Source organism: Cyanistes caeruleus, chromosome 6 (genome assembly GCF_971803275.1).
Source record: "Cyanistes caeruleus chromosome 6, bCyaCae1.hap1.1, whole genome shotgun sequence".
Lineage (NCBI taxonomy): Eukaryota > Metazoa > Chordata > Aves > Passeriformes > Paridae > Cyanistes > Cyanistes caeruleus.
In genome coordinates this window covers 62,787,882-62,800,131 of record NC_141706.1, presented here as the reverse complement: position 1 = coordinate 62,800,131, position 12,250 = coordinate 62,787,882, and the positions used below count along the sequence as shown (strand labels likewise).

The 12,250-nt window shown below is 43.0% G+C and overlaps 1 protein-coding gene across 6 annotated transcripts in view; it reads left to right on the top strand.

Moving 5' to 3' along the window:
• Nucleotides 1-12,250, top strand: part of SYT16 (synaptotagmin 16) — an 89,392-nt gene that overhangs the window by 61,489 nt on the left and 15,653 nt on the right. For all 6 annotated transcript variants that reach the window (XM_086892419.1, XM_086892415.1, XM_086892418.1 and 3 more), the window contains one exon: nt 8,880-9,145. In XM_086892419.1, the coding sequence (XP_086748545.1) occupies nt 9,002-9,145 (144 nt within the window). In that variant the 5' untranslated portion in view covers nt 8,880-9,001. The remainder of the gene's footprint in view (nt 1-8,879; nt 9,146-12,250) is intronic.

Genomic DNA, 12,250 nt, shown 5'->3' with positions numbered 1-12,250 from the left:
AGTTGATTTGTAAAACAGATGCTGCATAGAAGTAATTGAGTTGAAGTTGCTAGAAATATGTATATGCTACACAACATCTGCAGATCTCAAGATGTATTCATTATCTTTCCAGAATTTAGATTGTAATTATGGGCCCTTTATTTAAGTTTCCATGGTGATGTAGAAAATGCTTCCCCCTTGTCCTTTGCTAATCAGGCCACTTGTGTGTTTGAATGGTGATCGTTTTCCTCTCCCCTGGGTTAAGTTACTGTTATTAATACAGAGATATTAAGTTGACAGGGAGCTGTCGCTGCTCAGGCAGCGATTCAGCAGCAGGCACATCAGGCTTTTGCTGCAGATTCCCCAGTGCCACCGTTTAATTAGCCTGTGTGCTTCCAAATGTTTGTGAGGAATAGCAGCCACTGTCATAACAAGCGATGCAGTCGTGCCTTGGGGATTGGGGAAGTTGAAATCAAAGTCAAGCAGCCAATAATAAATCACACCATGCCGAGCTTCTCCCCTCCATCCCCGCAGCCTTCTCCTCCTCCCTTAGCAAAGGGCTCTGCTGTGGTTTATAGGGGGTTGCAGGTGGGTCAGTGTCCTGACAGGAGCTGTCCAGGAGTCCTGCATCCACATGGCCTTTGCAAAATTTCTTGTGGTAATCAGAATTTCACACTCTGTTAAAGCCCACTTATCTAACTTTACAGCCTCACACCCATGGACCCAGGATTTTAATGTTACAGTTGAGAAAATGGTGAAAGGTGTGGTCTAATCACTAAAGATGTTATTTTACACAAGATTTTTAGAAAGTTGTTTGAGTGTAACATGGACTTTTGATAAACTAAGGTAATTTTTCTATTTTTATCTTAATCACCCAAAAAATATACATGTATTAACATACCTTTATAGCCTTTGTTGAGCAATCAGATAAATTTTGTAGACCTTACATGAACTGCAAGTAGAAATGCATGTATTATGCTGAAAATTAATGTTTATTTTTATGTATTTTGATTATTTGAGTAGATCACATTTAGGCCATGGGGTTATTACAGCTTGAAATAATTTTTATCTAAGAAAATTTCAAAGAAGGTTATTTTTAATAGCTTACATAAAAGCAATCAAATTTTACGACAGCTGGTCACCAACCATTTGCAAACTAATGTTTAAAAAATTTTCACTTTTATCAGAGCAGGAACACAGCTTTTTTCCTCCAACTCAGAGCAGTTTTCCAGCACGAAGAGCAGGCTTGTTGTCAAACTGTGGCACACCAGACAAGAGGGTCAAACCTACCAGTGTGGTGGCATGAAAGGAGTTGTCTTCTGCTGGGATCAGCTGGACTTGGTGCTTTGTCCTGGGGGAGGAGTGCAGCAGATTTATGGAGCTGTGACAGCACTTGCCATTAAGTTTATCCTGCATATTTTTAATAGACCTAGCAGAGTCTGTAAAAGCAGGTGCCAGTTCCCTCACCTGAGGCTGATGTTAGGTCTGAGGTGGAGGAAGGTGCTTTCCCTCCCAAAACGGCAGAGCCTCCCTCTCCACCTGTTTGCTCAGCTGCTGGGGTTTGCCATGGAGATTATCAAAGAGAGTCTTGGCAACCAAACCATGCCCTTCGTGCTGCAGAGTGAGCAGTGGCCTGACCAGCCTCGACAGCTGGGCTGTTCACACCCAAACCCGAGTGTGCACAGCGACTGCTGCCACCCCAGCGCTCCAGCATCCTGCTGCTGTGCTCCCCTGCTGCTGCTGGCAGGGACATCAGCAAAATGTCACCGTGTTTCCATCCTGACCGAGCCAGGACAGGAATATACAGCATGTCCTGAGCCCTCCTTCCCCCATCTGGAGGGTGCTCAGCGCTGGTGAGGGTACAGCCATCCCCCATGGACCACACGTGGTGGCAGCAGGAGGGCAAGGGCAGCACGGGGACGTGCTCAAACGCCTTATCTTCACTTTTAAAGGTTATAATTTACATTGGTCCCCAGAGCTCGTCTGCTGCTGGCAGATGGAGCCAGCAGTGCCTGTTAGCCACGTGCCATATTTATGTGTTTGTGGCTCTGCCCTGAGCAGGTCACACCTGAGCTGCTGTTTTTTGCACAAGAGAAGTTCTCCCCCCACCTCAGCAGGGGCTGCAGGGGAATGGAAGCATGAAAAAGTTTTCAAGTCCTTTATTTACTACTTCGTTTTTGCACATGCAAATGATTTTACAAGTGGTTCTTCTGTGTGTTGTGACTTTGTGTTTTGCTCTGTTAGGAATCTTCATTTAGAAAAAGAAAAAGTAGGTTAACATGCAGAGCTGAGCAGGGTTAATAATGTGTAAATGATGCTGACACAATATGACATCACCAAGCTTTCCAGAGGTTTGAAGAAGCAGGTGATCCTCATGTTTCATGTCCCAGCCCTCCCTAAATCCTTGGTCATGTTTCCTCCCCAGAGGGTGCACCTGAGAGTCAGAAGTGTGCTGTGTCCTGGCCTCTTGGCCAGGAGCAGCAGATTGTCTAAAGCCCAAGTTGTGTTTCTCTCCTGGTGAAGAGATAACAGGGAGGAAGATGAGCAGGCAGCATCTTCAGGCAATGAGCATGATGTGATTAAGCAGTTTGAGACCTCTGTGTCACATAGCTTTTGATCAGAAGTATCTGAATAAAAAGCAGATGTGTAGACCCAAATTCAGCCACTTGCCCTCCAGCCACAAGGAGCAGAGGTGTCTGGATGCAGAGCTGCTGCTTCCATGGGGAAAGGCTAAAGAAGCTGGAGTCTTGAGATTTGTAGCCTCAACACAGAGAGGTTCTTTTGCTGTGGAGAACAAGTCCTAGTTCTTCCATCCTCTCTTCCTAAATTTGATTTCCTGATTTTACCTGCAGCTAAAATACTTAGAGGGGAGTGTCCAGGTCCATGACTTGTTGAGGACCATTAAGATCTTTCCATTAATTGCATATTGCTATTGCATTCTGTTTCCTTAACCCACATGGATTCTCGTGGATTTTTATTGGAAATTTTTCCAGAGTAATGACTGCAGCTGCAAAAGGACTTGGTTGCAATTATGTTTTATCTGTGCCACATTAAGTTATCTCTTTAGCAAGCCTTTTAGCAGAAGCTGAATGTCTCCTTTTGTAACATCTTCACAAACACAAGGTGAACATTGAATGAATTATGCTGTATCATTTGCCAGAGCATACGCCAAATGTCAGGCAATGTCAGAAACTAAAAATTTATGGCACAGAAGGGAAGAATTTTATGATCTTCCATGGACTAATGTAATGACTCTTTTATACAAACAGAGATGAAATACATTTAAAAACATAGCTATTTAGAAAATTGGCCTGAACACATTCTAAAATCTGGAGAAGTTCATCAGAGGGAAGAGCCATAAAAGTGCCCTTTGTTTTTAGTTCAATAGAATGTTTTAATTTTGAAATATAATTGCTTGAATTTAATTCACCCTCCAATTAGAATATTTGAAGATATGTCTCTCCATCTAGCTCTTCTGGTACAACACGGTGCAGAGCTGATCTTACTTTTATTTTCAGAGGTACCTAACTGGTGCCACGATCACAAAACATAAAGATTTGTGGATGTAAAGCCATCACTGTGCCCCAAGGGTGTATCACACACTGCTCCAGCTGAGCAGATCCTCTGGGTGGGAAGAATGAAAGACATTTTGGAAGTGCTGAGTCCAGACTGGGGTCATGGCATGTTCAGACTTTGCCTGAGACTTCTCTTCTCCTTGTGTACTCCCAACAGACCTTTCACACATATTGCTGGTAGTTTTCATTTGTTACATAATCCAAAATCCATAGCAAAGTCAGGCACAGAGCGGAGCTGAGCATCTTGGAGAGCCCTGAATAACTTCTCTCCCACTCAGACTTGGCATACGGCAGAGTCTTCTCACATCGTGTTCTTACAGGAGAGTTTCCTTGACCCTCGGCTTCTGTTTTCACTGTCGTGAGAGTCTGCACTTTGGACTCATTTAGCTTTAACTTTTCACCTGTTAAAAAGTCTCTGTATTAAGCTGAATAGATCCTGGAGTGCACACAGCGTGAAGGAAGTGTTTGGAGGATGCTCTGGGGAGTTGAACAGGCTCGAATGCCAGCTCTGCCCACAGCCTCTCTGCAAATCACCCTGTTAATAAAGAGCCCATTTTAGTTCTGGAAACATGGAGCCTTCTCAGACTATTACCCAGCATGTGGTAAATTAAACAATCTTGGCCTGATTGCATAATGTCACTTGAAATGGAAGATCCTTTTTCTCTTTAACCCCTAAAATTTACAAGCCATTTTTGTTTAGATTTATTGTAATTAGATAATGATTCTGCTCCTTTGAGGCTCTTCTGTGAAATTTTTTAGTGCTCTTTTGGTGGCTAATCTCAAAATAAGCAGGGGCAGGAGCAGTGCTTGGTGTCCCTGTGGGTTTGTCTCAGTGCAAGGGGTTCAGGGGTACTGCAGAGTGGTTTGGAACTGGGGCTGTAGTGGGGACCAGGCAAAAGAATTGCTGCTGTGTGAGAGCAAATGTGCCTCAGGCCCACTAATCCATAGCTCTGCTGTCTTATAGGAAAAGGGGTTTGGAAAATCACTGCTTGTAGCTAGGAGGATTTCAGGTCCAGAAGTACCTAGGTTCATCCTGAAATCCTTTCTTCCTCCAGACTATATTTAAACAGGTTCTTAACTTTCATCATGAGTTTATATACAGGTTAAAGAAGGGATCTAATTTCTCTCAAAGCAAATACATCCTTCTTAAATTCTTTAAATTTTTATTTTATTTTATTTTTTTCTGGCATGGAAGCACAATGATTCCTCAGAGTTCACATAGCAAACACGGCCTTGGTCAGCACAGGTAACAGGCACACATAAATTCTTCATCTATGTTTCTTGCTGGTTAATGAACTGTGTGGTGCTAATTTAGCAAGATCTACCTGTCCCCATCATTTAACTGTGGCAGTTGGGTTTTAGGAAGTGATGAGACCTCTCAGGACATTTCTTTGGCACAATATAAAGATTCATAGAACTGAGAGATTGTGTGTCATTGAAAAAAAAAAAAAAAAGAAAGGTACTGTAAATTAGCCAGAACATTTGCCTGCCAATGTGAGGAGGGACTGTACAACATTTTCCAGCCTGGTTTTCAGTGTTGGATGTGCCAAGCATTCCTTGTATCTTTGGAGACATGCTTCTATATCCCAGTTCCTGTTAGGGTTCTTTTAGGAGGTCATGCTCATACTTTCATCTGGCAGTTTTTTCAGTTCTCCAACCCTGAACACAGACTTTTCTGATTTATTGATGATTTCTGCTACCCAGCATCCCCCCCTGCCTCCTTCCTGGATTGTGAACATATGACCTGAAAGGGAAAATTTGGGAGACAGAATTCTTAAGGAAAATCGCATTTTTCATTGTACAGTACTACCTGCCTTAATCATTGAATTGTCTGCTATTGCTCTGCAGGGAATCTTGGCTAATTAAAGTTCAGATAATGCTGTCTCAACCTCTGTCCCTGATGCTGTGCTGTTTATTCACGTCAGGTATTCATAAGACGGTTGACATTTTCTTCCTTAAAGATCTCTCAGGTAAATTACAGGCATTTTACTGCTCTGACCTTTTCCTTTACAGGAGGAACTTTTGTTTTCAACATTTATTTTGTGAACATAATGTTGGAACGGATGTAATTGGAGAGGTGTAGTTGTTCTAGTCTGTGTGGTCGGTCTATTACCTGTAATGATCATCTAATACTGGTATTTATACGTGATTATCTCTTACCAAACTGCTCTAAATTTAAAGAAAAAGCCAGACTGTTTCTCTGATTGGTTTGGGTGAATCACCTTTTTTCTTTACTTCCCCTGAATACTACATTTGCTTTCCTAACACATTCATTTTGTGCCTGAGTCTCAGGGAGATGGCTTGCTCTATTAATATATTTCTGGAGTTCTCCTGTTACGGGTAGACTTTTATGGCTTTAATGTAGTTTTTGAAAATTCCTCTATTATTGATCTAGATATTATCCCAGCAGGAGTCAAACCCACAAGACAATTGTGTGAGGATAATTTCTTACTACAGAAGCATTTTATTCTGAAAGCCTGCTGTGTGGTGTGTGCTTTGATGGATGACCCACTGTTTAAAAGTGTATTAGACATTGGCTTGCTAATTAAATGCCTTAAGGAGTGCCTGTATCCATTCAGTCTCAGTAAAAGCGTGGAATTTCTGTTATTTTATTTCTTGCTTATGCTCTTTTGTTGAGTTCTTTCTGTTTTCTGACTGTAGAGAAGAAGGGGAGTAATGGCCAAAAAAATAAAAATACTTTCTACCCACACTGAAGCCTTTCAGCTCAGGGCAGAGGTGAGACAATGAGGGCTCTCAGTTCAGAACTGGGTCTGCCAGATGGGAGGATGAACACGAGAAGAAGAGATGGGTTTTACATTTCAGAAGGGAGTGAGAAGAGCATTCACCTGGAATTTGAGAGATATGAATTTGGATCCCTCTTTGCTCCTGAAGGACCATCTCCCATGAGGAAGAGGATCATAATTACAAAGCTGTGAGGTGCTCTCAGACTTCTTGGTTGAAGTGCCTGTGCTTGAAGCATTTTACTGGGAGGAAGAGTGGAGATTGTTCATAGTTGAAGAAAGGGGATAAAGTTATTCTCCTAATTTCTGAGTTCTTAAATGGAAAAAGCAGCCAAGGACAGGAATAAGGACTTCTGTTCACCTGCAGGAAATGTTCCTGAGTATAATCCCCACTCCTCTTGTTGGAATTCTGCGTGTGTGTGCGGAGCAGATAAGCATCAGAAATAGTATATTTGCTGATAATGCCAAACATAGAATTTCTTCTGCTCATAAATATTTGGGCTTTTTATTCTAAGACAGAGAGATGTGTAGAGGATCATAGAATGGCTCAGGATGGAAAGGACTTTTGAAATTTATCTAGTTCTACCCCCCTGCCTTGATCAAGTTATTCAGAGTCACATCCAGCCTGGCCTTGAACACATCCAAAGCTGGGTGCCCACAGCTTCTCTGATCAGCCTGTGCCAGTGGTCTCACCACCTCACAGGAAAGAATTTCCTCCTTGTATCCAACCTAAATTCACCTGTTTCAGTTTAAAATATTACCCTTGCCCTGTCACTACAGGCCTTGGCACAAAGCGTCTCTCCTTCCTTCTTGTAATCCCCCTTCAAGTGTTGAAAAGCAGCAATAAGGTGTTCCTGACCCCTTCTGCTCTCCAGGAGGAACAACCCCAAGTCTCTCAGCCTGTCCTCATGCAAAAGGTGTTTCAGCCCTCAGACAATTTTCATGGCCCTGCTTTGGACCTGCTCTAGCAGGTCCATGTCTGTCCTGCATGTGTCAGTTCCCTCAGGATCCTGGAATGCATCTCATCAGGTGCCATGGATTTTCATGGCTCTCAGACCTGATTTTCTCCTAAGATGAAGACTTCATTCCTCCAGTCCCTGCCTGGAGATTCACAGACTTGAGAGATGTGGGACAAGCAGCTGACAGTGAAAACTGAGACACAAAAAGTTATTGGGCACTTCAGCCTTCTCCATGTCAGTTGCCACCAGGTTCTTGATCTCATTTATCAGACAGGGAACAAAAACATTGATTCATTTAGCAAAAGCAAACTAATAGTTTTCTATTAAACACAGTAATTAATACTATTTTTTAAAATTTGAATTTGAGACAAAATTTGAAAAAAAAATTACTATTCTTTAGTAGTGACCTTCACAGGAACAAAGCAAGCCCTTCTTGAGCAGGGGAGGGGACAAGATGACTTCCAGAGGCTCCTTCCAACCTCACCTTCCTCTGTGAAACCTTTAAACCCCAAATAGCTCTGTTTGCAAAGGAGATTGTTCTGTTTTCATTGCTGTCATCAGCTGTCTGGAAGTACAGCTCATTCCTTCACTGTGACTGCTTTTTCTTATTTGAAAGAGATGAAGGCAGAATCTGTCTTTCCATGTTCCTGAAGCAAGGCTCATCATGAGATGCATTAGGAGGAGGAATGTCCCTGGTTTTCTTCTGAAAGTGCTTGCAGAACACATCCAAGGCCAAATCATGGTGTTTTTTCATCATTAATTACACGTCCCTGGATGTGTAATTATCTGTGCTGCTCCACCCAGAGAGCTCTCACTGGTGCTTTCAAGTAGAAAAAAGCACCCTGTGTTCATAGCAGAGATTTCAGTGGTGTAGAAAAGGAACCAGTGGTGTGAAGCAGAGAGAATTATTTTATTCTCATTAATGAAGCTTACTCTAGCCCATGGAGTACGTGTGAGTAGGACAAGATTAATTGAAACTAATAAAAGCAGTTAGGAAATTAGGTAACACATCTCCCCTCAGTTGTCCTTGGGAGGACAATTCAGCCCAAGCACAGATTTTAGAGATTCCTGGTTGGTTTTTGGAGCTGGCCATGCTCACCTAAGCTCTCAGGGATGGGTGAGAGGGTAATGCTGGCCCCCTGTTATGTCTGTGAAGCTGCTTTCCTCACCAGCACCATGCTCTTGAGGACAATGCTAAACCTTGTCATCTCCTCCTCCTGACCAGGAGGAAATGGTGATTCCTGTTCATCAGGCCTCTGCTGTGCTTTTCTGTAGTTTGATTTGTGTTTTCATAGAAGAGATTGCTTTGGGTCTGCACTTGAATATCCCAGACACTCCACTGACACTTCCATTTTGTGGGTAACTTGTTCAAGTAAAGGCAATGTGTTTCTCAGTTCAGGATGGGGCGAGAAATAGCCATGTTCCCTCTATAAAATGCTGATTTAATCAGGATTGGCTATTTTATAGGTTCAGTGCTGCAAGAAACAGAAACTGTCTGTTGTAAGCACTGGAGATTAGGGGAAAGTTAGAAAAAAAATAAAAGAAAGGAGAGACAGGCACATTTTGGAAGGGGGAGGAATTTGTTCTAATCCCTCTGAAATTGTTTTCTTACTGAAAATTGTTAGATCTGGATGGACTAAGCCAACTGAGTTACCAAGAAAACCTTTCCTGCCGTGAAGATGACCACGTATCTGTTGATTCAAGAACAACCAGGAGTAAGGGCAGTGGGCAGCACAAAGGGCCCAGGATGGAGCCCAGAACTGGGGATGGTGTCAGCCAGTCACACAGGGAAGGATATGGAGACACACGTCTGGAAATGGAGACAGCATTTGCCAGCCAGGGATTGGAAGTAAATGATGCTACTGACAGCTCATCGGCTTGGAGCCCTGAGGTACAGTGGATTGTCATTTATTACACATGGTGAAAGCTTTTGAAGGATATTGGGGGCCAAAAAAGGTTAGAGGAGAAATGAAGTGAAAAATTGATCAGCGCAGCGCGAGATGACGGTGCTTCTGTGTGCTTGTGTGCATGAGCATACACCTCTTCCTTTGTGTTTCCCCTTTTTCCTGGTATTTTACCTCTTGCTACTAACACTGATTCACAGAAACACTTTCATTGCTTGGTTTCTGACTGCAGCCTCTGAGCTGAAGTTGGAACTTTAGCTACCCAGCAGCATTTGCTGCCATTTAGCAAAGAGCTCTCTGTGGTGGCCCAGGGCTTGGTCACTGGCTGCAGGTGCAGGGTGTGTGTCCCAGGACACGGTGTGTGATCACTGGGTCAGATCTGCCTCTTTTGCCAGGTAGTTTCTATGGCTCAGACAATGGGAATAATCTGAAAAGCTTGAGGCAAATGGTGGGGGCTGGCCTGTGACCTGGATAAGTGATCATAATCTTGTCCCCAGTGATACCAGGCAAAATTTTAGGGAAGGAGAGAACCCAAGTCTGCTTTCCATCAGCTTTATTTTATTTTGAATCCTCAAGGAAACATTTAAGATTTTAGGGCTTTATAAACACCTGATGACTCTGCCTCCCCCTTTTCTCTTCTAATCTCTCTGCATGATAAGTTGATTTTTGTTATCTTACCACGGGATTAAATTTCTGGGAAAATATCAGCCTGCATCAGACATATTAAAAGAACAGCACAAAGGTCATATCTTCTCCCTGAGTTAAAAGAGAGCTGTGGAAATCCATACCTCCATTGGACTCTGAGCAACAAGGCTTTGAGGGAAGGTCCCTATCCTTGGAGCAGGCTGCCTGCAGCCAGTTCAGAGCTGGAAGGCAGCTCCTTGGTGCAGATGCTCCAGCCCTGAGGAGTGTTTGGAGCAGCATTTTGGTTTTCTGAACAACCCAATCTCACAAAACACCATTCACCACATGGCAGCTGTGTGTGCCTGCAGCCCTGCCCTCTCTTTGCTGTGTTTCTGACACACTCTGTCTGCTCTCTGAGCCCCATCTGAGGCTCATTTCTTCTTTTCCACGTTTGATGTGCTTTGCCACGGTTCACGTGTGCCGCAGTGTCTCCGGTGTCCTCTTGTATTTCTTTGGAATGCATGGCTCATTTTGCTCCTGGGGTCTACATTTTAAAAATGCAAAGAAGGGTTCCAGCATACTGGAGCAGAAATGCCCAAGACACAGTTTATCTCTTACAAGCAGCTTCTCATTCAAAGGTATTGTGTGGATTAATGAAAGACTTTTTATTGCAGGAACTAAATGTTCTGACATGCCAGAAATGTCCAAGTGTTATTATGCTCCACTCAAAGGACCTCTCTTTAGAGACAGAAATGGTAATTTTATGCTCCTGCAGTGGAACCACAAGTACCATTTCAAGCCTTGTCCATAATTAGCTGCTCTTTCAGGTTTCTCTGGCAGAAATGGACTTATTTTACTTAGTGAAGTGGATGTTTGCTGTCCTGAATGACAGGGTTAGATGTACAGTATCAATGAGAATACTTGGCTTGGCCTCTCAATAATTGTGGTGGGAAGAGGGAAAGAAAAAACACTCAGATGGAGCATCTAAACCCCAATCTTTCCTTGGATTCCAATTCAAGTGTCTACATACCCAGCACATTCAGAAATCACTTGCAGCCCAGCTGGGTTCCAAAGGCAGAGGGGAATTCTGTCAATGACTTCCACAGAAGGAGGATCTGTAGATGTGTAGCAAACCTGCATGGGGGTGAGTCCTGGATAGCACAGTGCTCTTGGGAAGGGCCAGGCCATGAGGTCTCCAAAGCTTGGTTTCCCATGGAAATCTTACTGCCAAGGAGTTTGGCATTTCCCTTTCCCTCTTCGCCTCCAGTTCATGCAGTTTTCTCTGCAGTGGATTTGGCCACAGCTCTAGTAGCACAATTTGAGATTTCCTGAAATCCAAATATTTTCTGGCTGTTAGGTCAAAATGCAGACATTTGACCTTCAGTCTGCCTTACACACTGCAGAAAGTGATATGCTCAGGCAGGAAAGTGACTCTAGGATTTTCATTCCTGTGGGTTTGTGCTGATGCACTGGAGTTCACATTTTCCGGCTCAGACATGAAAGCAAAGCTATGCCTCAAGCACAGTTGTCTCCACACCTCAGCAGCAGTCCTTAAATGTGCCTTGATTCAAACTCAAACTCACAGATAAAAGTGTGGAAGGATGAAAATGTGGAGGGAAATACGAGTCAAGCACAATCCCATCCCATATTGAATATTATTTTATCAGACAGACAGAAATAACTTGACTGCTACACAGGAGCACTTCACGTTTTTGTAACTCCACGCTCTCTCCAGGCAACCTGGGCTGCCTTGCATTTTTGTTTTTAGCAGCCTGCTGTTCATACAGAAAGGTGTTTCCATAGCCAAGCAAGTAATTTTGTGTGTTGTTCTCCCTTTGACATTACTTCTGCAAGACATACAACAGCTGGTCTCTAATCTGCACGCTTGGACTTTTGTGTTCATGCGCACAAGTCTTAAACACCTCTGAAAAATGTGAAAATCTGGAGCTTTGCATGTCATAGCAGATGAATCTGAGCACTTCAAAAGTAGATTGACAGGAAGTAAACAACAATTTTGATGTTTATCCGAGGCCCTGTTTGAGACACACCACCCCAGACACTTCAGAAGGGACTTAACACCAGACGTCCCGTGGCCCATCATCTGTTCTCTGAACAAAAAGATTCCTGTGTTGGAAAGAAGTGTTACTTGAAATGTGAAAAGAAGATAAATGTTTGAGGAGGAGGGTGACTCAGATGGTGGTGACAGGCCTTAATTCACCTTCTGGCTATTAACTGAAAATCTTTCCCTAGTACAGTGTATACTCATGTTTAAATACAAATCATTGATCACTATAGCAACCCCTTTATCATATGAAGCACATTCTAGCTCTAAGATAAAAAAGCACTGTTGAACAGAAACCCACACACCCACTCAGCAAAAGGTAAGGTGAGCATCCATGGTTTTATCTTGTTTTATCAAGATGGTTTTTGTTTTAAAAGTAGGTAAAAGATTGTGTGTGAATTGGTCT